Genomic DNA, 25324 nt, shown 5'->3' on the forward strand with positions numbered 1-25324 from the left:
GTGAAGTGAATAGTGCCATGCACCATGGAGGAGCTGCTATCCTGGCAAAACTGTATACATGCTCCAACTACTTCTCTAGTCAGAGACTACACAATATACTCTTCTCTCCTGGCATAAAGAGCATCAATCACTTCCCTTATCTAGCAGTGGATGGCAAACTGGAGGATGTTAGAGATTTCACTGCTTCAGTTTGCATGAAAAAGTGTACAGGCATTTGAAGCATCGTCCTTAGCCTATTCTGAGGCTGCAGGTCTGCCTGCAAGATGTCAAATTTCCACGAGCACCTCCTTTGTAAAACAGACATCAAACATACTTTCCCTAGTTTAGTTTGAGATGAGATAAATTCATCTTGAAGCCCTGGTGGATAAGGCCTCCTGCTAAGAGCCCTATTCCCTCTCCTCCTCCTCCCAATTTGAGCAGCTTGTCTTACTCTGTTCATTTTTTCTCTGTCATGTTGCAAGCCAAGAGAGATGATAACCACAGCACCTATGACTGGGAGCAAGTGGCCTAACCAGAACTCTTGGAAGTCAGAAACATCGCTTTTACCATGTGCAACACCATTCCCTGTCAACTTCATCAATTTTAAACAGGAACAGAAAACTTCTACAAACTCAGACAGCCAGTAGAAACTGATCAACTAATGTGAAAGTAGTTGATAATTCCTTCTTGCTGTTGAACCTCACTCGCACTAGCAAAACTATGGAGCCAAGTATTGCTGAATAATAGTCAAAAAACCTCTAAAATTTGGTACCATGTTGATGTCTCTATGGGTATCTCCAGCACATTTTGTATGTATAACATTCTAGCAAATTAAAATGCCAGCTGAGGACATCAAGGATCATCGGCATCCTTTTTCTCTACTTCTGAATCCAGTTTTGAAAATTGGTGGACCTTTTATTTTGTAATTTGAGCATTTTCAATTCCTGTTTACTCCGAGAGGAAAAAGGTGGAAAAAGGAAAGATGATAATCAGAGTCAAATAACATGACTGATCCAAACAAATGCTTTCTGCGAGCTGAACAATGTTTTTAAATGTTTGTCTTTGTTTCTTTTAATTGAAAACCATTGTGTGAAACATACACATGACTAACAACGTAGATACATCTCTTTTAAAAACTGCTTTGGCTCCTCTATCTTACCTGAAGCATGCAGGGTGGATTTGCTCACATATTTCTTCTGAATTCCAGAAAGCAACCCATTATTTGAAGCATTTTAATAATATGAGACACTATGCAAATGCCTGACAACAACGGTATTTTTGGACATCAGAGACTACTTTTAAACCTTACAAAGTGGCAAAAGATGAAATTTGCTACTACCACTTTTTCAAAAAAGGAATGTTTTGTTTAATTTCAAAAAAATATTGCTTATAGAGGCTGTTAGGAGCTGAATTCTGCATTGGCGTAGTTCATATTTGATTTTCTAAGCAAGATGTTGGTTTCAGAATTTTACCTTTGTGAACAGATGGATTAAGTTAAAACTTTAAATTTTTGTGCACCCTCCTTCAATGTCTAGTTCCTGGTATTAGTTCACCTTTAGCTTTGCTTCTGCACAATAAAAGTAGGCATCAAAATACATATTCACATGAAATCAACTTTGAATTCTTTTGGGAGATCGGTAGCAATTTGTCTCCAGATGATGTTTCTTGCTAATGACTAAAATTTAATATAAATGCCAGGGAACTGTTTCTAAATTTACTCCTCCTTTCTCATTAGTCTGCAGCATCACAATCTTTTCAATTCATTTTCCATGAATTCATTGTCAAAAGCCTGTATATGGAAATCCAAGAAACAATTTCTATGTCTTTTCCTGTTTCCCTTATAGATTTCAGCAAGCAGTATAAACTGTGTGAAGGATCTTTTGGATAGATGACTAGATATCTCACTCGCATATTACTCCTTGCTGACCTGCATTGGTTCTCGGTTTCTCTTTCTTGTGTTTAAATACCTTTGCACTCTTGCCATAGCATATCTCTGTAACCTCACCGAGGCCCCCCCCGGGTTGCTGTTGCTGCTGTTCGACCTTCATCTACCGCTCACCGCCTGTAGAACCCCTGCGCAGACCCTCTCAAGGCAAACTTTATCTTTCCAACTTGATAAACCCTGCCATATCATTTATCCAGGCCTCCACGCTGGGGGGGCTTCGCCTCCTTCCACATTAGCAAGATCCTTCGCCGGGTTACTAGGGACGCAAAGGCCAGAATGCAGCCCTCTTTCGCCTCCTGCACTCCCGGCTCGTCCACTACTCCAAATAGTGCTAGCCCCCAGCTTCGCTTGACCCGGACTTTCACCACCTTAGATATTGGTCCCGCAACTCCCCTCCAGAAACCCTCCAGTGCCGGGCATGACCAAAACATATGGACATGGTTCGCCGGACTTCCTGAGCACCTCCCACATCTGTCCGCCACCCCAAAGAACCTACTCAACCTCGCCCCCGTCATATGCGCTCTATGAACCACCTTAAATTGTATCAGGTTAAGCCTGGCACACGAGGAAGAGGAATTAACCCTACTTAGGGCATCAGCCCATAGCCCCTCCTCAATCCCCTCCCATTTACCCTTCAGCTCCTCTACCAAAGCCGCCCCCTCTTCTTTCATCTCCTGGTATATTGCCGACACCTTGCCCTCTCCGACCCATACGCCCGAAATCACCCTATCTTGAATCCCCTGTGCCGGGAGTAGCGGAAATTCCCTCACCTGCCGCCTCACAAACGCCCTCACTTGCATGTACCTGAAAGCGTCTCCCAGGGGTAGCCCAAACTTCTCCTCCAGCGCCCCTAAGCTCACAAACGTTCCGTCAATGAACAGGTCCCCAATTCTTCTAATCCCTGCCCGATGCCAGCTCTGAAACCCCCCGTCCATCCTTCCTGGGACAAACCGATGGTTACCCCTGATCGGGGACCACACCGAGGCTCCCGTCGCACCCCTGTGCCATCTCCACTGCCCCCAGATCTTTAGAGTTGCCGCCACCACCGGGCTCGTGGTGTACCTTGCCGGCGAGAGCGGCAGCGGTGCCGTCACCAGCGCCCCCAGGCTCGTTCCCTTGCAGGACGCCATCTCCAGCCTCTTCCATGCCACCCCCTCTCCCTCCCTCCATCACCCACTTACGGATCATTGCCACGTTGGCTGCCCAATAGTAACCACCCAAATTCGGCAACGCCAACCCTCCTCTATCTCTGCCAAGCTCCAAGAACCCCCTCCCATCTCCTATCTTAGGCCAGTCCCGTGCTCGCCTCCCGCACCCTCCAGTCCCCCAGGCGGGGAACCCCCGCCCCGACCACCTCTTCCATTTTCAGTTCCCCCTCGGACAGTGCAGCAGCAACCCTAGAATCCCCCCCCGGCGCTAGATCCACATCTAGCTCTTTTGCTCCCCCCATATTACTTGCGTGAGTCAGCTGACTTCTGCTGACCCCGGCTTCCCCTGCCTTCCCGTTGATCTCCCCCGTGTGGGAGTCTCTCCTCCTCCTTACCTTCCTCCATCCCCCTCTCCCTTTTTTGCGCGGGAAAAAGCCGCGCTTTCCTGAACCAGCCCCGCCCCCTGTGGCACAGCCCCTGTTGCGGGCATTATCCCAGTTCCCTCATCCCGAGTCTCACCTCCCTCCAGCACCGACGCCCACATTCCCCATCATCATCATCTCGTCTACAGAAAAGAAAAAAAGGAAATTTTAGGAATTTTAATCAGAACTCTACCCACATCCCCATCCATCATCCCACCCATGGAGTATTCGTTACCCGTATTTACAACCCCATATACAACCAACATCTCCCCCCACAACCACATCCTCTCAGTTCGAGTCCAGTTTTTCCGTCTGAATAAAGGTCCAAGCCTCTTCTGGCGTTTCAAAATAATGGTGTCGGTCCTGATAAGTGACCCACAGTCGCGTAGGCTGCAGCATGCCGAACCTGACTCTTTTTATGCAGCACCGCCTTGGCCCGGTTGAAGCCAGCTCTCCTCCTTGCCACTTCCGCGCTCCAATCCTGGTATACTCGGATCACCGCGTTCTCCCATCTACTGCTCCGCACCTTCTTGGCCCATCTCAGCACTCTTTCTTTGTCCACAAAGCGATGGAACCTTGCCACTATCGCTCTTGGTGGCTCATCAGCCTTGGGTCTCCTCGCCAGGACCCGGAGAGCCCCTTCCAGCTCCAGGGGGGTCGGAGGGGCCTCCGCTCCCATCAGCGCATGGAGCATCGTGCTCACATACGCCCTGGCATCAGCTCCCTCCACTCCTTCGGGAAGACCCAGAATCCGGAGGTTCTTCCTCCTCGACCTGTTCTCCAGGACCTCAATTCTCTCGGCCCACCTCCTGTGCACCGCCTCGTGCGCCTCCACTTTTACCGCCAGGCCCAGGATCTCGTCCTCGTTGACATTCATTTTGTCTTTCTTTTTAAAAAAAAATAATTTTTCTTAAAGGTTTTCATAAAATATCAATAACAAAATGAGAAAGAAAAAAGAACCCAACAGGGGTAAGTACAAAACACAATCTAAAAAAGCAACCGCCCAAACCCCTCCCCCCCCCCCCCCCCCCCCCCCGTACCTAAATAATAAATTAACATTAATACCCTGATTTAAGACAACAGGTGTATACACCCCCTCAGACCCTTCCAGTGTAAATAACATAAACAAAAATAGAGTAAACCCCCCCACCCCCCGAGCTGCTGCTGCCATTGACCAATGTCTAGCGTTCTGCCAGAAAGTCTAAGAACGGTTGCCACCGCCTAAAGAACCCTTGTACCGACCCTCTCAAGGCGAATTTCACCCTCTCCAATTTAATGAACCCTGCCATATCGCTGATCCAGGATTCCACACTTGGGGGCCTCGTATCTTTCCACTGAAGGAGAATCCTCCGCCGGGCTACCAGGGACGCAAAGGCCAGAATTCCAGCCTCTTTCGCCTCCTGCACTCCCGGCTCCTCTGCCACCCCAAATATTGCGAGCCCCCAGCCCGGTTTGACTCTGGATCCTACCACCCTCGAGACCGTCCTCGCTACGTCCTTCCAAAATTCCTCCAGTGCTGGGCATGCCCAGAACATATGGGTGTGATTTGCTGTACTCCCTAAACACCTAACACACCTGGCCTCACCCCCAAAGAACTGACTCATCCTTGTCCCGGTCATGTGTGCCCTGTGCAGCACCTTAAACTGTATGAGGCTGAGCCTCGCGCATGAAGAGGAAGAGTTCACCCTCCCTAGGGCATCTGCCCATGTCCCCTCTTCGATCTCCTCTCCCAACTCCTCCTCCCACTTACCTTTCAACTCCACCACCGAGGCCTCCTCCTCCTCCTGCATCACCTGGTAAGTTTCCGAGATCTTCCCCAATCCCAACCACCCCCCCAAGAGCACCCTGTCTTGTACTGTGTGTGGCAGTAGCCGTGGGAATTCCACCACCTGCCGTCTGGCAAACGCCCTTACCTGTAAGTACCTGAAGGTGTTCCCCGGGGGGAGCCCGTACTTCTCCTCCAGCTCACTCAAGCTCGCGAACTTCCCGTCCACAAACGGGTCCCCTAACTTTCGTATGCCTGCCCTGTGCCACCCCGAAAACCCTCCACCTGTTCTTCCTGGGGCGAACCGGTGGTTCCCCCATAATGGGGTCCACGCCGAGGCCCTAACTTTCCCCCTATGCCACCTCCACTGCCCCCAAATTTTGAGGGCCGCCACCACCACCGGGCTCGTGGTATACCTCCTTGGAGGGAGCGGCAATGGCGCCGTTGCCAGCGCCCCCAGACTCGTACCCACACAGGACGCCGTCTCCAGCCTCTTCCATGCAGCCTCCTCCCCCCTCCATCACCCACTTGCGCACCATTGTCGCATTGGTGGCCCAGTAGTACCCACAGAGGTTGGGCAGCGCCAGCCCCCCCCTATCTCTACTCCGCTCCAGGAACACCCTTCTCACTCTCTGAGTCCCTCGCGCCCACACAAACCCCATTATACTCCTGTTAACCCGCCTGAAAAAAGCCTTCGGGATAAACACGGGGAGGCACTGGAACAGGAACAAAAACCTTGGGAGCACCGTCATTTTGATCAACTGCACCCTACCCGCCAGGGACAGCGGCAACGCGTCCCACCTCTTGAACTCCTCCTCCATTTGCTCCACCAGCCTTGTAAAGTTAAGCCTATGCAGGGCCCCCCAGCTCCTGGCCACCTGGACCCCCAAATATCTGAAACTCCTCTCGCCCTTTTTAGTGGGAGCTCGCCAATCCCCCTCTCCTGGTCCCCGAGCTGAACTACGAACAGCTCGCTCTTCCCCATATTGAGCTTGTACCCCGAAAAGTCCCCGAATTCCCTAAGCATCCTCATTACCTCTGGCATTCTTCCCACCGGGTCCGCCACATACAGCAGCAGGTCGTCCGCATAAAGCGACACCCTGTGCTCCTCCCCACCCCGCACCAACCCCCTCCAGTTCCTCGACTCTCTCAGTGCCATAGCCAGGGGTTCAATCGCCAGTGCGAAGAGGAGGGGGGGCAGGGGACACCCTTGTCTCGTCCCTCGGTGCAACCGAAAGTACTCAGACCTCCTCCTATTTGTGGCCACACTCGCGATTGGGACCTCATACAACAGCCTAACCCACCTGACAAACCCCTCCCCAAACCCGAACCTCTTCAGCACCTCCCACAGGTAACCACACTCTACCCTATCGAAGGCTTTCTCAGCGTCCATCGCCACCACTATCTCCGCCTCCCCCTCCCTCGCCGGCATCATGATAACGTTCAAAAGACTCCGCACATTCGCGTTCAACTGTCTCCCATTCACAAACCCCGTCTGGTCTTCATGGATGATCTGCGGCACACAATCCTCAATCCTCGTGGCTAAGACCTTCGCCAGCACCTTGGCATCTACATTTAGCAAGGAAATCGGTCTGTAAGACCCACATTGCAGGGGATCCTTGTCCCGCTTCAGGATCAAGGAGATCAGTGCCCGGGACATCGTCGGGGGTAAAGCCCCCCCCCCTCCCTTGCCTCATTAAAGGTCCTAACTAACAGCGGGCCCAACAGGTCCATATATTTTTTATAGAACTCGACCGGGAAACCGTCCGGCCCCGGTGCCTTCCCCGCTTGCATGCTTCCTATCCCTTTGATCAGCTCCTCCAGCCCAATCGGGGCCCCCAGTCCCGCCACCAGTCCCTCTTCCACCTTTGGAAACCTCAGTTGGTCCAGGAAACGGCCCATCCCTCCCTCCTCCCGTGGGGGCTCGGATCGGTACAATTCCTCGTAAAAGTCCCTGAAGACCCCATTGATGCCAACCCGACTCCGCACCACGCTCCCTCCCCTGTCCTTAACTCCCCCGATCTCCCTAGCTGCGTCCCGCTTCCGAAGCTGATGTGCCAGCATCCGGCTTGCCTTTTCCCCATACTCGTAGACCGCCCCCTGGGCCTTCCTCCACTGCACCTCCGCCTTCCTGGTGGTCACCAGGTCGAATTCGGCCTGGAGGCTGCGCCTCTTCCTCAACAATCCTTCCTCAGGTTCTTCCGCATACCTCCTGTCTACCCTCACCATCTCCCCCACCAGCCTCTCCCTCCCCCCCCGCTCCCTCCGCTCCTTGTGGGCCCTGATGGAGATCAGCTCTCCCCTCAAAACCGCCTTCAGTGCCTCCCATACCATCCCCACTCGGACCTCCCCGTTGTCGTTGGTCTCCAAGTACCTCTCTATACTTCCTCGGACCGGCTTGCTAACCTCCTCGTACGCCAACAGCCCCACCTCCAAGCGCCACAGCGGGCGCTGGTCCCTCACCTCCCCCATCTCCAAGTCCACCCAATGCGGGGCGTGGTCCGAAATGGCTATTGCTGAATACTCGGTATCCTCTACTCTCGCTATCAGCGCCCTACTCAAAATGAAAAAGTCGATTCGAGAATAAGCCTTATGGACATGTGAGAAGAATGAAAATTCCCTAGCCCCCGGCCTTGCAAATCTCCAAGGGTCCACCCCTCCCATTTGGTCCATAAATCCCCTCAACACTCTAGCCGCCGCCGGCTTCCTACTCATCCTAGACCTGGAGGGATCCAGTGCAGGATCCAACACCGTGTTAAAGTCTCCCCCCATTATCAGGCCCCCCACTTCCAAGTCTGGGATCCGACCCAACATACGCCGCATAAAACCCGCATCGTCCCAGTTCGGAGCATACACATTGACCAGTACCACCCTCTCTCCCTGCAACTTACCACTTACCATTATGTACCTACTGCCATTATCTGCCACAATGCTCGACGCCTCGAATAACACCTTTCCCACCAAGATCGCCACCCCTCGATTTTTGGCATCTAGCCCCGAGTGAAACACCTGACCTACCCACCCTTTCCTCAGTCTTACCTGGTCTGCCACCTTCAGGTGTGTCTCCTGGAGCATAACCACATCCGCCATGAGCCCCTTCAGGTTCGCGAACACGCGGGCCCGCTTAACCGGCCCATTCAGTCCCCTTACATTCCAGGTTATCAGCCGGATTAGGGGGCTACCCGCCCCCCTCCCCCGCCGACTAGCCATGACCCCTCCTCGGCCAGCCACGAGCCCGCACCCCACACCCGGCCCGTTCCGCACAGCAGCATACCCCCGTCTTGACCCACCCCACTCGCTCCAGCTCCTCCTTGATCTTAGCAGCAGCAACTCGATTTCACCCCCCCCCCCGGGCTAGGACCCATCCTAGCTGGTTTACTCCCCCCATTGCACTTCCGCAAGTCAGCTGACTCCTGCTGACCCCGGCCACTCCCACCTCCCCTTCGACTCCTCCCATTGTGTGGCACACCCTCCTCTCCCGCTCCCCATTCACAGGCTCTCCCCCTCCGTTCTAAGCGCGGGAAACAATCCTCGCTTCCCCGCCCCGGTCCCGTCCCCCCCAGTCTTCGGCGCGGGAACAAAATCCACCTACCAGGCCCCGCCACCAACCAAAACAGTGCCCAACCCGCCCCATCCACCCTCCCCAACCCGAAAGAGAAAAACACAGAGAAAAAGAAACCCAAAACAATGCAAAGGCCGCCCCCCCCCGAACCAAAAATAGGCATAACATATCCACCGCAGTCCCCAATCGCCCATCCCGACCTTCAGTCTGTGTCCAGCTTCTCGGCCTGAACAAAGGCCCACGCTTCCTCCGGAGACTCAAAATAATGGTGCCGGTCCTTGTAGGTAACCCACAATCGCGCCGGCTGCAACATGCCAAACTTCACCCCCTTCCTGTGCAGCACCGCCTTCGCTCGATTGAACCCGGCCCTCCTCTTCGCCACCTCCGCACTCCAGTCCTGATATATCCGAACCTCCGCGTTCTCCCACCTGCTGCTCCTCTTCTTGTTGGCCCACCTGAGCACACACTCCCGATCGACGAACCGATGGAACCGCACCAGCACCGCCCGCGGAGGCTCGTTAGCCTTGGGCCTCCTCGCCAACACTCTATGGGCCCCTTCCAGCTCCAGGGGCCCCTGGAAGGACCCCGCTCCCATCAGCGAGTTTAACATGGTGACCACATAGGCCCCCACGTCCGGCCCCTCCAGCCCCTCCGGGAGGCCCAGAATCCGCAGATTCTTCCGCCTCGACCGATTCTCCATCTCCTCGAACCGCTCCTGCCATTTCTTGTGGAGCGCCTCGTGCGCCTCCACCTTTCCCGCCAGGACTAAGATCTCGTCCTCATTGACAGAGATCTTTTGTTGAGCCGCTCGGATCGCCACCCCCTGGGCCGTCTGTGTCTCCAGCAGCTTATCAATAGAAGCGTTCATCGGCTCTAGCAGGTCCTTTTTAATCTCTGAGGCAGCGCTGGATACCCTCCTGTTGCTCCTCTGCCCACTGCCTCCACGCTGCCTGGTCTCCGCCCGCCGCCATTTTGTCCTTCTCTCTCCCTTCTTCTGGTCCACCACCACCTTTTTTGTCACCCCGCTCCTAGTTAAAGCCATATACTGACGGGGAACTATTATTAACTCCTTCCCACACCGGGAAACGTCGAAAAAGTGCCCTTGGGGGCCCTGAAAAGAGTCCAAAAGTCTTGAGAGGGAATCCTTTTGGCAGTGTTTGCTTCACCATTCTGCCCCAAAATGTCCGTGGAAACTCCTGATAAAGGTCTAAGTGTCCGTTCCAGACGGGAGCTGCCGAATGCGTGACCTACTCCTCCATGGCCGCCACCGGAAGCCTCGTCCCCGCATCTTCAGTGGCCCTGGTGAGATCTTTTCACAGTTGTTCCCTCTGCTGTTAGAATTCACTTTTGATAAAGGTCCTCAGGACTGTTTGCAGCTTTAAGCTTGCCCTTCCCCCGCTTGCATGCTGCAAACTGCTGCAAATGCTGTTTATCCTGTTGCAGCCAAATCTTCCACTGCTTCTGCCGGGCCTGGCAGCCAAACGACACAGCACTCCTGGGGGACACCGTCAGGGGAGTGTTGCAGTCCTCTTGCCACACCGGGAAATGTCAAACAAATGCCGTGGGGGGCCGGCAAAAGAGCCCAAAAGTCCGTTCCAAGCGGGAGCTACCGAATATGCAACCTAGCTCTGCATAGCCGCACCCGGAAGTCCTTCATTTTGCCTTTCACCTCACGAAGCTCCACTGCCTTGGTCTTCTGGGTTTCCTTCAGCCCCTCGATCGCCAACAGCATTGGCGCCAGCACCTCCTTTTTCAGCTCCTCCACACAGCGCTTAAGGAACTCCTGCTGGTCCGGCCCCCAAGCTGCTCGCTCTCCGCCCTCCGCCATCTTGCTTTTTTCCCCTCGATTTTGCCGCTGCTCCAGAGCCACTTTTTTCGCCGCTCCACTGTTGATCTCGGCCATATATCATAAGAGGGGACCTTACTGCACCTTCCCACACAGGATCAATTCAAAAAAAGTTCCGTTGGGGCTCCTCTGGAGAGCCCGAAAGTCCGTTGACGCGGGAGCTGCCGAAACGTGCGGCTTAGCTCCGCATCGCCGCAACCGGAAGTCCTAGGTCTACAAACCCAAGTACTCTGCACCTCTTGACTGACATGATGTGCGTTTTGTTCCCCATCCCAGCCCTCTGCTATCGACCCAGAATTGATGGCTGTGCCTTGAACCATCCACGCTCTGGAATTCCCTAAACCACTCCATATTTTAAAACACATCTCTTTGAGAAAACGTTTGGTTTCTCTTTTTAATATCTCTTTGAACAGTATTCTTCCAAGGCTCTGCCGGTGGATTCGATGGTGGGTTTCGGGGGAAATATGGCGGGATGTCCAGATTTCGGTTTCACGCCGGCATGAATTTACAGCGGGATCTCCCATTGGTGACCACCATAGTGGATCAGAAAATGCGGCAGAAGTCGGCGTGAACCTCATTTGCATCCAAGTAATGGATACTGATGAAGGCTTCCACCCCCCCATGCCAGACTCTCCAAGATGGCGATGGGAAAACACGGCAGCATGAATCGGATTTGGAACAATGTAGCGAGCAGATGTCGGAATTCATCTGAACAATGCCTGGAGTTCAGGATAGAGGATGCCTGTGACCCTGGAACATCACAGCAGTGGGTTGGGGTTTATCTGCAAGTGGACATTCCAGATTAGGTCTCCTGGATAGGGTCCATCTTCTCGCCTCAGAATGTTCTCAGGACACCTATCTTCTTTCTTCAATAGTGGGTCAGTGTTGTTGGTCAATGGACTATATGCCACCCAGGCCTACCCTACCCTACCCCTCAATATGGTGCAAAACACATGGGTGCAGGATTAATAAGGTCAGGGCCGGACGATATGGTATATTACCCCTCCAGCCGCCCCAGCGGGAAACATTCCATGTTCCCACCCCGTCACGGCATTTCGTCTCAACATGGGAAAATTCAATCCTTTGATTCAGTGTCCATTTTGTCCAATTACATTTCTGTGAAATGCCATGGGCCTTTTCAAAACGAAAGGGGCTATATAGAGGCAAGCGAGTGTTTGTACATCAAAATTAAGTTGTAAATCTAATGGTGAACATGCTCGGCGGAATTCCCCCAATCCTCCACCAGCATGTTCAATGTTGGGCATGGGGGAAGAATATGGCAGATGGCCAGCAATCGGCTTCACCCTGGTATGAATTTACAGCTGGACCTTACACTGGTGCCCATGATGGTGGGTCAGAAAACCTGCTAGAGGCTGGCATGAACCTTATTTTCATCCCGTTAATGGATGCAGAAGAAGGCCTGACACCCACTGCACATTTTCCACAATGCAGGTGGGAAAACACGCCAACAAGAAACACATTTGGAGCATCATAGCGTGCAGATGTCAGGATTCACCTGAACAATACTGGAACTGTCTCTGGAGTTCAGGATGGAGGCTGCCCATGACCCTGGGACACCACAGTAGTTGGTCGGGGGAGCACTTTCAGGTAGACCTTCCAGATTCCTTGCCCTGAAAAGCGTCCATCTTCCAGCCTCTATGCTCCCAGAGATCCATCTTCGTTCTCCAATCTCCAAGTGCTCCTGGAGATCTGTCTTCATTTTCAGGCGGTCCACCTTCCTTCTCCAATAGAGGGTCAGTGATGTTGGACATCTTTTCAATATGGCACCCGGACTTGACGGCAGACTATGCGTCATCCAGGCCTGTCACTGAATACTGTGTTAAACATCCAGGTGCATAATAAATGAGTTCGGGGCCAGAGGATTTTGCGTGCTTTCCCACCAGCCCCCACAGTGGGAAACTCTCCATGTTCCTTACCTCGCCACGGGTCTTACTATCAAAATGGGAGAATTCAGCCCTCTTAACTTCTGCTGCACTGCTCCCTAGTTTCTTGGTGCAAAGCCTACCTGTGCTGGAAATGGGAGAATGTTGTCTCAATGCACTTTGAGGTAACTACTCCAAATTTACATTTAAGTTACAAAAGTGAAGTGCCTGGATGATGAACAAGTCACTGTAAATGTTGCAGCGCATGATACAGCAATTTATCCTGATATGTAAAACTGTTTTCTATGTTGTCATAATCATGAGTGCTAAAAATAGCATGACAAAATCTTTATTTGGACAGAGATTATATTTCCCAACATAAGGCAGATTTAATTGTATTCTACAATATTATATGTCTGAGTACTGTTTTTCCTCTAAAATCATTATCATACTGTCATGACATTCCTAATTGGCTTCAAAGTGATGGATTTCAGCACTGTTGTGGAGGGAAAATTCTGGCAGAATTTAACTGCATTTACACTTCACGTTGAGGAACCTCCACGCTTTGATAGAAGTCCATTTTCCTGCCTGACTGATCTTCCACCCCATTTTGAAGAGCATTCGCAACACTGAATGTATCTCAATGCCCATCAATCAAATTACAATATCATTGTTCAGCTCATAGTTTGAGACAAAGCAGTCTCTGAGTCTCATTTTTCTATATTCTGTATTATATTGTTTTCAATTTTTCTCTCTTACTTGATAATATTTTATTTTATAAGTATGTTTATTGAGATTTTACATTTTATAACAAACTAACACAACAAAGTTACAAAATAATACTGCACCCAAAGCAAGGAAGAGAAAAAACAGAAACTGCTTAACTCACACGAATGTGGGAACCGATGAATGTCATCACAATTGGCTTTCTACCATAATTAAAGAAAACTGGAAACCCATATTGCCCCACCAGAGATAGAGAGAGAAACAGAAAACGGTCAGGAGAACATGACAAAATGGCACAGCCCCACAACCATCACGGAAGACCAGAGTAAATGGGTATGCACCAACATGCATCCCCTCCACTCCATGAGCGGCAATGGCATCAGTTACCAACACAGCCTTCTCTTTCCAGATTTCAGATCACCTGCACCCTTTGAGGAGCAAGGAACGGATTTGTCATACCCACCCTTGCAAAAACAAAAGAAAATGGACAGAACCCCAGATAGGGAGTTACAGACATTCTACATAATGCAACAAAACCCCAAACCAGGCCCAAGGCTGAACCACGATTATAGCGAAAGGAGAGGAAGAGGGGACCGGCAACAGTCACAATATTTTCAGACGATGGTCAAGCCCACAGGGCCTCCCAAAGTTGAAAAGGTGGAACGTAGAGCAAAGAAAAGAGACCTACCTGGGCTATCCCACCAGATGATAACACTTACCAGTGAAGAGGAGAACAGGCTGCTCAATTAACATAAGGATGGCCCACTCCCCCAGGGGGAACCACAGGCTATCCACCAAGGCACACAACTCATCCCATCCCCCAGCCCCTGTGCACCAGAGTGACAGGGAAACATTATTTGAATAAGATGCGGCCTTAATTGGAGTAACAGATGGCTAGCTAGAAACATTGTCCCAGGTTTGGTGATATGGTACATCTCATGGTGAGTAGCATCAATAGAATTTTTTTCCTGATCTTTCAGATTATATTTTTATTCTGCAATTTTCTGGAAATGTGCAGATATTTGGAACCTCATGAACATCAGGTCCAATGGTCTGTCTCCTTAACCAATGCAACTTAAGGCTAGAGAATGAAACCAAGTGAATTATGGAGAAACAAATAGGATGAATTAGAGTCAAATTAGATACAGAAAGAAAAATGGAGGGAGAAAAAGGAAGATTAGATTAAGAGCGAGAACGAGAAATAAAACATAAAAAGAAAATTACATTTTTTTAAACTTTTGGAAAAATCCACCTGCAGGAGAGGGACACCATCATCCCTTTCTGCACCTCCAAGGTTGAGTAGAATGTCAGAACCTGAAATCAAGTCATCATCAGAGTCTTTACAACATGAAATGCCAGCTGCAGCAAGATTCCTTTGTATTTACATCACAAATCCTGCAATGTCTTGATCTTCATTGGTAGGTTGATTACGTGTTTTTGTTTTGTGAGGTTAATTGTTGAGCAGTGCAAATTGTCCCGCAATTTATATAATTCACAACTAATGGTGTATCTCTTCCTTGCCAGAAATTGCTATTTTCTTTAGCACACTAATAAAAATGGGCGATGTGAACTCTTCATTATTATCTCAGTAATTTGTGGATCAACACTTCTTGAATTCTTAGTACTTTTCCTGAACAAGGTTAGCAATGGAACTGCAAATCTGCATGAATTTTGTTATATTTTTAGTGTTACTGAAAAGCCTGCTGGCGGATCAATGAAATGAGTAGTCATGGAGAGAGCCGTCCTGTTGTTTGGGAACATGGAGAGGAGAGCAAAGGAACATTGGTCAGTCAGTCAAACACCTAGGTCTGGGGAAGAAAACTGGCCTAGTGAAGCATTCTTGCTTAATAGGAACAGTGTGGTATACTTAATTTTTATTGTTCTCTTGTAGCTAGTTGAATAGATTTCTATTACTTTGTACATTCCCTTGCTGTCTATAAATAAAGCAGTGTAACAATTTATATCTGGCCGGTCTCGCTGAAGTTTTTCCACCTGAACTTGGCAGATTTGGCTAAGGGCATGTATGAAAGATTCAAAATGTAGTTCAGAGCACGAAGGTTTCCTATGGTGCACTCTCAAGTTGTGGGGCGTAATTCTCCGGTATCGGCGCGATGTCCGCCGACCGGTGCCAAAAACGGCACAAATCAGTCCGGCATCGCGCCGTCCCAAAGTTGCAGAATCCTCCGCCCCTTGACCGGCTAAACCCTCACCTTGAGGGGCTAGGTCCGAGCCGGACTGACTTCCGCCCCGCCAGCTGGCGGAAAAGGCCTTTGGTGCCCCGCCAGCTGGCGCGGAAATGACATTGCCGGGCGGCGCATGTGCGGGAGCGTTAGCGGTCGCTCACGGCATCCCCGCGCATGCGCTGTGGAGGGAGTCTCTTCCGCCTCCGCCATGGTGGAGACCGTGGAGAAGGCGGAAGGAAAAGAGTGCTCCCACGGCACAGGCCCGCCCGCAGATCGGTGGGCCCCGATCGCGGGCCAGGCCACCGTGGGAGCACCCCCCGGGGCCAGATCGCCCCGCGCCCCCCCCAGGACCCCGGAGCCCGCCCGCGCCGCCTTGTCCCGCCGGTAAGAGAGGTGGTTTAATCCACGCCAGCGGGACATGCATTCTAGCAGCGGGACTTCGGCCCATCCGGGCCCGAGAATTGACGGGGGGGGGGGGGGGGCCAACCGGTGCGGCGCGATTCCCGCCCCCGCCGAATCTCCGGTACCGGAGAATTCGGCAACTGGTGGGGGCGGGATTCACGCCAGCCCCCGGCGATTCTCCGACCCGGCGGGGGGTCGGAGAATCTCACCCATGATATGTAAGTAGGTTTTAGTTGGTTTGTGCATAATCCTGAGTGTAGGCATTCAACTGCTTACAGTTGTGACCAGCAGAGATTATCAAAGACAAACTCTTAAAGTTTAACAACAAGGTTCAACCTGATGCCTGTGAATTGAACATTCTGCTCTAGTCTAGATCATCATAGTAGTTTTGATTTAGATATCCCTTGTGATATTTCAGGACCGAGGTTGCCTTTTTAAAGTTTCTGTATCATTCTTTAATTTATTGCTTTTCATCATGTTACTTAACCTCAAAATGCTCACAATCATCAGCTATGTTATTTCAATTTCATTTGATTTTAACTTGATTTCTTATTTTCTACTTATAGCTCACAGGGATTGTGCAGTCCATGGTGGATGGGAAACCAACATTACAGCAAGCCCTTCAGGTGAATAAGATGACATCTTAACACTAGACTTTGTTTTGAACTCTCTTTTACTCTTATTGATATACCTATAATTTTGGCAGAGTGAGCTTTTTTACGAAAATGAATTCTTTGGACACTACTCAATTAACTTTTTTTGTAGCCCTTCTAACGCTACTCATTTCCATACAGTTATCGATTAATGAGCATTTCAAATCAAAAAAGAGAAATTTTGGTGCTTCCGTTATATCAAGGTAGGTTAGAATGTGTAGATTAGCCCTTGAGTTTGAGTAAGATTATAAAACTTTAAAGTTTTCAGTTTGTCCATACATTTATTTCTTAAATCGTGGCCACTTTTTTAGTGAAACTGATGAAATACCAAATTGAAGAAAACATAGCAGTGCAATAGAGTATAACCTGTGCTACAAAACCAACCTGTTGGCGACCAACATTTGCAGTTAGCAAAGCAGGCTTTTTTTGCCTGGCTGGCAACATTTAATAATAATAATAATCTTTATTAGTGTCAAAAGTAGGCTTACACTAACTGCAATGAAGTTACTGTGAAAATCCCCTCCAGCGCCTGTTTGGGCACACTGAGGGAGAATTCTGAATGTCCAATTCACCTAACAAGCACATCTTTCGGGACTTGTGGGAGGAAACCGGAGCACCCGGAGGAAACCCACACAGACATGGGGAGAACGTGCAGACTCCGCACAGGCAGTGACCCAAGCTGGGAATTGAACCCAGGTCCCTCATGCTGTGAAGCAACAGTGCTAAACACTGTGCTACCATGTAATGACACTGTCATCTTTAAGTCATGTTCAATGAGTCATGTTCAATGTGCAGTATTGGAACACTGTTATCTCAAAGAATCAATGCCACAGTAATTGCTATGCTAATTTTACCTGCTGCGAGCTTTCAACTATTTAATTGTAACGGGAAGGTAAAGTCACCATAGTCCCAGATAACCATAGGCTGCTCTCCCTTTGAGGGAGAGAGCTGACTGGCAGTGATTTAACCTGAGGATCACCACACCTAAGGTGAGGGGCAAGGTTGAGAAGGCAGGCCTTCATGAATAACTTCAGCCGGTATGGGAATTGATCCCACACTGCTGACCTTGTTCTGCATCACAAACCAGCTGTCTAGCCAAGTGAGCTAAACTGGCTCCCAAAACTGTATATTGTGGGCTGTTCCATACCTCTTCAACTGGATAGATGGGCCCATTTTATGGCATCCTTCTTTGCCTCCTCAAGCCTGAGAAACACAGATGAGCATATCTGGCCCATAATTGGTATAGCCATTTATCACCAAACCTGGTTCAATAACATCAAGCACGATTGTGTTTTGTTCACTTGTGGAAAAACACACTACTTCAGGAAGACAAGAGTACTGGGCTAATGGTAAGATTCTTGGCAGTGTGGATGAGCAGAGAGATCTCGGTGTCCATGTACATAGATCCCTGAAAGGTGCCACTCAGGTTGAGAGGGTTGTTAAGAAGGCGTACGGTGTGTTAGCTTTTATTGGTAGAGGGATTGAGTTTCGGAGCCATGAGGTCATGTTGCAGCTGTACAAAACTCTGGTGCGGCCGCATTTGGAGTATTGCATGCAATTCTGGTCGCCACATTATAGGAAGGATGTGGAAGCATTGGAAAGGGTGCAGAGGAGATTTACCAGAATGTTGCCTGGTATGGAGGGAAGATCTTATGAGGAAAGGCTGAGGGACTTGAGGCTGTTTTCGTTTGAGAGAAGAAGGTTAAGAGGTGAATTAATTGAGGCATACAAGATGATCAGAGGATTGGATAGGGTGGACAGTGAGAGCCTTTTTCCTCGGATGGTGATGTCTAGCACGAGGGGACTTAGCTTTAAATTGAGGGGAGATAGATATAAGACAGATGTCAGAGGTAGGTTCTTTACTCAGAGAGTAGTAAGCGTGTGGAATGCCCTGCCTGCAACAGTAGTGGACTCGCCAACACTAAGGGTATTCAAATGGTCATTGGATAGGCATATGGATGATAAGGGAATAGTGTAGATGGGCTTTAGAGTGGTTTCACAGGTCGGCGCAACATCGAGGGCCGAAGGGCCTGTACTGCGCTGTAATGTTCTATGTTCTATGTTCAAGATCATCCTAGAAAGTAACAGTAATCCCTGGCTTTCTCTCCACTTCCAACTGCCTCCTTCAACTTCTCTCCCTTATTCCTTCCACCTTTTACTTGCAACAACATGTACAGAGAACTTATGGACTTCTTTGTCAATGAAATTCAGAACATCTGTTAAGCTGCCTCTGTTTCATCTCCCCTCCCCTTGCCCATCAAGCTATACCTCCAACCAAGGTTCTCACCAAGGTAGATCGTCCAGAACCTACATTTTCCTGTGGTTTCCATTCTAATTCTACTAATGTCCCCTCTAAACTGATATTGTCTACAAGACCCACCTTCTGCTCCCTTGACCACACTACTAAAGTGCTGATCTCCCAAATTCTCTTCCTGGCGTCCATGCTGGTTCACATTGTAAATAGTTCCCTTTCATCAGCTACTGTACCACTTCTTTTCAAAATCACCATCATCACGCCCTCCTAAAAATCCACATTCATCCTTACTTTCCTCTCTAAAGTTATTGTCTGTTTTGTTGCTTCTCAAATCTGTGCCCAACTTTCTCACAACTCCATGTTTCAATCTCTGCAAACAGGTTTCCACCCTTCTCTCAACGATAATTAAAGTCTTAAATTACACCCTCAATGACGATAACCATTGTCACTATATACCCTCCTTGCCCTTCAAAATTTCTGTGTAACCTTCGACAAGATTGATCGTTCAACATCTTTACACAGAGAATGGGGTGAATGTGGAACTCGCTGTCAGACAGAGCGGTTGAAGACAATTGCAATGACAAATTTCAGGAGAAGTTTGTGCACACACGAGGGAGCAATGAATGGAGGGTATGAAAGGCAGAATGGGGAGTGGAAAGTATAGAGTGTCAGGAGGTTTGTGTGGTGTAACACAGTAGCTCTTTGGATCAAATGACTAATTTCTTGTGTTGAAAGAAGCACATTGCGCCTGTGTGCTGGATAAAGTTTCATAACCGCATCGGAAATAAGCTTGGTTTAGCTTTATTCGTTTGTTGTTCAATTTTTTTTGTTTTTTGCAGATGGCTGATGACTGGATGAGAAACGAAGGTTTGCTGAATCCTAAAGTCAATTCCATCTTTGTAACCTGTGGAGATTGGGATTTAAAAACAATGTAAGAAATTCGAATTTACATTGAAATTGACAAGATAATATTTTATTATCTTCATTAATGCAACAGGCCTGCTGGTCCTAACAGAATTTATCTATTTGGCATAATGTTTCTGGCAACCTTTATTTCTGTGATGCGTTTTGCAGACAGAAGATGTCTCTCAGTGCTTTAAATTGGGAGAAACAGCACTGAATTCCAAACAGAAGGGAAAACGTTGGGTTCGGGGAATGGAAATGTAATCAAGGTTATGTCAATTGAGGATGTTACTTAAAGCAGAATGAGAGGTGGGACGGGGACACCAAGGACAGAGAGGATTGCAGAGTTGACTGAATGAGCGAGCACTAGTGGTGGACAGGAGAACTAAAGATGTTTGAACAAAAGAAAAAATGTTTTCATTGTGTACAAAGCATGATGACGAAAGTATCCGACTTCATGCAAGTGAGAACAGAAGCGTTGCTGTTTCTCCTTTTGTAAGTTGATTCAGGAGCCTGTGAAAAATTAGGCCTTGAAATGAAAATGTCCTGTGTTAGTGTTTCTACCAAGAAGAGGTGAACAGCATGGGAAGAGGAAGAAAGTAATCTTGGTAATGGAGTGGCTGTGGAGTTGAACTGAGATTCTTAGCATCCAAATTACAGTTGAGTTGGCAGACAAGATAGGTACAGAGTCACGATATGCTTGCAGAAGCCAAAGAGGATTATCTTAAAATACGTCTGATTACAGTCCAAATTCAGCTGCACCTTCCAAACCTCTGATCTCTACTACCTTGAAGAACAAAGGCAGCAGGTACAATTTCCTGAAAGCCACACACCATCTTGACTTGGGAATATAATGTAATTCCTTCATCATTGCTGGGTCAAAATCATAGAATTTACAGTGCAGAAGGAGGCCATTCGGCCCATCAAGTCTGTACCGGCCCTTGCAAAGAGCACCCTACTTAAGCCCACACCTCCACCCCACCCCCGTAACTAAGCAACTCCACCTAATCTTTTTGGACACTAAGGGAAATTTAGCATGGCCAACCAATCTACCTAACCTGCACATCTTTGGACTGTGGCAGGAAACCAGAGCACCCGAGGACACCCACGCAGACAAAGGGAGAACGTGCAGACTCCGCACAGACAGTGACCCAAGCTGGGTATCGACCATGGGACCGTGGAGCTGTGAAGCAACAGTGCTAACCACTGTGCTACCGTGCTGCCCAAAATCTTGGTATTCCCTACCCACCAGCAACATGAGTGTCCCTACATAACACAGCTTTCAGTGGTTCAAGAAGAAGGCTCACTAACACCTCTTCATCATAGAATTTACAGTGCAGAAGGAGGCCATTTAGCCCATCGAGTCTTCACCGGCTCTTGGGAAGAGCACCCAAATTAAGCCCACCCCTCCATCCTATCCCTGTAACCAGCAATCCCATCTAACCTAAGGGCAATTTACCATGGCCAGTCCATCTAACCTGCACATCTTTGGACTGTGGGAGGAAACGGAGCACCCGGAGGAAATCCACGCAGACACGGCGAGAATGTGCAGAATCCGCACAGACAGTGACCCAAGCGGGAATCGAACCTGGGACCCTGGCTCTGTGAAGTCACAGTGCTAACCACTATGTTACTGTGCTGCCCATAGTAATCTTTATTAGTGTCGCAAATAGGCTTAGATTAACACCATAATGAAGTTACTGTGATAATCCCCGAGTCGACACATTCCGGCTAGGACCCTGATTACAATTTTCAGGGATATGGGTGAACTCCATTCATTTATCTTGGCATTGAGCAGTCAGACCATCCATTCTGAAAGGGACTGCTGCTGAGCACTCTGAAAACAAAGCAAAAATGTTTTTGGGTATATTTTTGTGCAGTCATAAGAGCGTAAGAATTAGGAGCAGGAGTAGGCAATTCAGCTCCTTGAGCCAGCCAATAGATCATGGTTGATCTCCTCTCGGCCTCAACTCACTTTCCTGCCCGTTCTCCATAACCCTTTAACCCATTACTAATTAAAAGTCTGTCTCTTCCTCAAATTTACCCAATGCCCCCGCCTCCATCACACTCTGGGATAATGAATTTCACAGATTCACGTCCCTTTGAGAAAAATAATTTCTCCTCCACTCTGTTTTAAATCTGCTCTCTCTTATCCTAAAACTATGATCTCTCATTCTAGATTGCTCCACAAGAGGAAGCATCCACCCTACGTCTATTTTGTCAATACCATTTATCATCTTCTATACCTCAATTTGATCTCCCCTCATTCTTCTAAACTCTAGAGAGTATAGGCCTAAACTGTTCAATCTCGTTTCATACGACAAACCTCTCATCTCTGGAATCAACCGAGTGAACCTCCACTGAACTGCCTCTCATGCAACTACATCTTTCCTCAAATAAGGGGACCAAAACTGTACACAGTACTCCAGGTGCGGTCTCGCCAATGTCTTGTACAGCCGCAGCAACGCTTCCCTACTTTTATACTTTATTCCTTTAGCTATAAAGGCCAAATTTCCATTTGCCTTCCTTATTATCTGCTGTTCCTGCATGCTAGTTTTTGTGACTTATTAACCAGAATGCCCCAGATCCCTCTGCAACGGAGCACCCTGAAATCTCTCCCCAATTAGATAACAAGTTGCCTTCCTGTTTTGCCGACCAAAATGCATGATGTCACATTTATCCACATTATATTCCGTTTGCCACATTTTGGTCCACTCTCCTAATCTATCATTAACCATTTGTAAGGTTCTTATTTCCTCATAGCAACTTTGTCCCACATATTTTTGTGTCAACTGTAAATTTGGCTATAGAACGTTCTATCCGTATATCCAGGATATTTATATAGATTATAAATAGCTGGGGTCCATGGACCAAACCCATGGCACCCCGCTAGTTACATCTTGCCATCCAGAAAAAGACCATTTATCCCGACTCTCTGTCTTCTGTTCGTCAGCCAGTCTTCTATCCAAGCTAATAAATTACCCTGTGATTTAACCTTGTGAATTAACCTTCTGTGCGGCAACTTATCAAACGCCTTCTGAAAGTCCAGATATACTACATCTACAGGATCCCCATTATCCACTTTGCTTGTTTCATCTTCGAAGTATCTCTATTCACAGAATGCCTTATCGGCCTGGAGGGCTGTATCCAGTCCCCATGGGGGGTGTTGTGTCAGGCCTGTTTCCAAGCTCACATCCACGTAGTGTGGAGCGTAGTCAGAGATTATGGTTGTGGAGTACTCCCCTCCTATTCTCCCTGGAATCACCGCTTTCCCACCTATGAAGAAGTCAATCCTGGTATATACTCTATGTTCTTGGAAGAACGCCTTCTCCTCTGGGTTTTTGAATCTCCATGGTCCACTGCCTCCATCTATTCCATGAAAGCTTCAATTCCTTTGATATGTTTGATCTTTTCCCGACTTGGGGTTTGATTTGTCTGCCCTTGGGTCCTGTACGCAGTTGAAGTCCCCCCTAGATGAGTCGGTGTGAGTCTATGTCGGGGATTTCTGCCATGGTTTTCTTCATGATTTCCACATTGTCCCAGTTGGGAGCGTACACATTTACGAGGACCACTGGTGCCCCTTCCAGGACACCACTAATCATGACGAAATGTGCCCCTTTGCTCATAACCGTCTTTGTCGCTGTAAGTGGTGTCCTCTTATTGGGCAGTATGGCCACTCCTCCAGCCCTTGTCCCGTAGTATGATTTGTAAGTCTGTCCCACCCAGCTCTTTCTTATAATAATAATAATCTTTATTGTCACAAGTAGGCTTACATTAACACTGTAATGAAGTTACAGTGAAAGCCCCTAGTCACCACATTCCGGCACCTGTTCGGGTACACAGAGGGAGAATTCAGAATGTCCAAATTACCTAATAGCACGTCTTTCGGGACTTGTGGGTGGAAACTGGAGCACCCGGAGGAAACTCATGCAGACATGGGGAGAACGTGCAGACTCCGCACAGACAGTGACCCAAGCCGGGAATCGAGCCTAGAACCCTGGCGCTGTGAAGCAACAGTGCTAACCACTGTGCTGCCGTGCCGCCCTTACCCGCATCCGGCCTTTCTCCCTCAGGTGGGTCTCCTGGAGGAAGACTTTGTCGGCTCTCAGACTTTTCAGAGAAGACCATGGATCTGGGGGTGGTGGTTTCTGACCCCCTCCCACCTTGCGGGATCAGCCATACCGACCTTGTGGATGCGCCCCTGCACTCTGGAGTTTCCTTTTGCCCAAGGGCCAGCCAAGATGGCCACCATCATTGTGTACGCCTTGTGGATGTGTCCCTGCACTCCGGGGCTTCCCTTTGGTTCAAGGCCCTCCAAGATGGCTGTTTGCGGCGCCCTTGTTTCCGATGTCACCTCTGCGGGCCCAAGCTGGCATCGATCTGGGACCCTGGCACTGTGAAGCCATAGTACTAACCACTTTGCTACCATGCTACCCTAAAGACTCCTGAGACTCATAGTTAGAAGGAAGACGAGGCAGATCCACCTGCGCAATTAGTCTTTCTTTCAACAGAGGAAACTAGAGTTTGAGTTCACTGCTGGTGTCGCTGCCTTCCCAGCATATGTTTACGCACAAAATTGACTGCTTCTTCCAGTGCAGTGAAATAGTACTCCTTACCTTGGAAAGTCACTCAGAACCCCGTGTGTGCGTGGGTTTCCTCCGGGTGCTCTGGTTTCCTCCCACAGTCCAAAGATGTGCAGGTTAGGTGGATTGGCCATGATAAATTGCCCTTAGTGTCCAAAATTGCCCTTAGTGTTGGGTGGAGGCGTTGACCATGGGTAGGGTGCTCTTTCCAAGAGCCGGTGCAGACTCAATGGGCCGAATGGCCTCCTTCTGCACTGTAAACTCTATGATAATCTATGATTAATCTAGGACAAAGGTTCGGCACAACATCGTGGGCCGAAGGGCCTGTTCTGTTCTGTATTTTTCTATGTTCTATGTTCTAACTTGGCGGGACACCGCATCCCACACTGCATGTTCTTGTGTAGGGCTGCCTTGACTGTGTTGAATTCCGCCCGGCACTTGGCCAGCTCTGCCCCAATGTCCTGGTACACACGGATCGAGTGTCCCTCCCACTTACAGGACCGTGTGTGCCCTGCCCAATTCAGGGTCTTTTCCCAGTCTTGGTACCGGTACAATTTTGCGATGTTGACCCACCGGTGCTGCCTGGCTTTGGACTTTGGCTGAAGTGACTTGTGTTATCTGCCCACTTCTGGGGACGAGGGGAAGCTTTCCCCTCCCAGCATCTGGGCCACGTACTCTGTAGGGTTCCTGGCCTTGGTACCCTCCGGCAGGCCCACAATGCGGAGATTTGGCTGGTGCGACCGGTTCTCTTGATTTTCAACCTTCCCCTTCAGCATCCCTTGTGTCGCCACCAACCTTGCCATCTCCGTCTCCAGTTAGGTAATCCGGTCGCTCTGTTCGGTCGCAGCCTTTTCCAGCTTATTGATTGTCGCCTCCAGTGGATGTAGTCGCCGCACTGCCTTTTCCAACCCCGCTTGAAAGGGGACCGGCGCTTCCGCTATCGGCCTTCACCATCGCCATCATTTCTTATTTGATGGCGTTCCATTGCAATTGGAATTCCTGTGTTAGGAGGTCCATCCATTTGTTTATCGGGGGGCAGCCCATCATATGCCCTGACGGCCCACCCCATT

At 49.2% G+C, this 25324-nt stretch overlaps 1 protein-coding gene and 1 long non-coding RNA gene across 4 annotated transcripts in view; one reads left to right on the forward strand and one right to left on the reverse strand.

Moving 5' to 3' along the window:
• LOC140426248 (ERI1 exoribonuclease 3-like) overlaps positions 1 to 25324 on the forward strand; it is a 632563-nt gene that overhangs the window by 47358 nt on the left and 559881 nt on the right. For all 3 annotated transcript variants that reach the window (XM_072510772.1, XM_072510770.1, XM_072510771.1), the window contains exons 4-5: positions 16428 to 16487; positions 19608 to 19699. In XM_072510772.1, the coding sequence (XP_072366873.1) occupies positions 16428 to 16487; positions 19608 to 19699 (152 nt within the window). The remainder of the gene's footprint in view (positions 1 to 16427; positions 16488 to 19607; positions 19700 to 25324) is intronic.
• Positions 1 to 25324, reverse strand: part of LOC140426249 (uncharacterized) — a 125161-nt gene that overhangs the window by 6346 nt on the left and 93491 nt on the right. The window lies entirely within an intron of this gene.

The sequence above is a fragment of the Scyliorhinus torazame genome, chromosome 7, assembly GCF_047496885.1.
Source record: "Scyliorhinus torazame isolate Kashiwa2021f chromosome 7, sScyTor2.1, whole genome shotgun sequence".
Taxonomy (NCBI): Eukaryota; Metazoa; Chordata; class Chondrichthyes; order Carcharhiniformes; family Scyliorhinidae; genus Scyliorhinus; species Scyliorhinus torazame.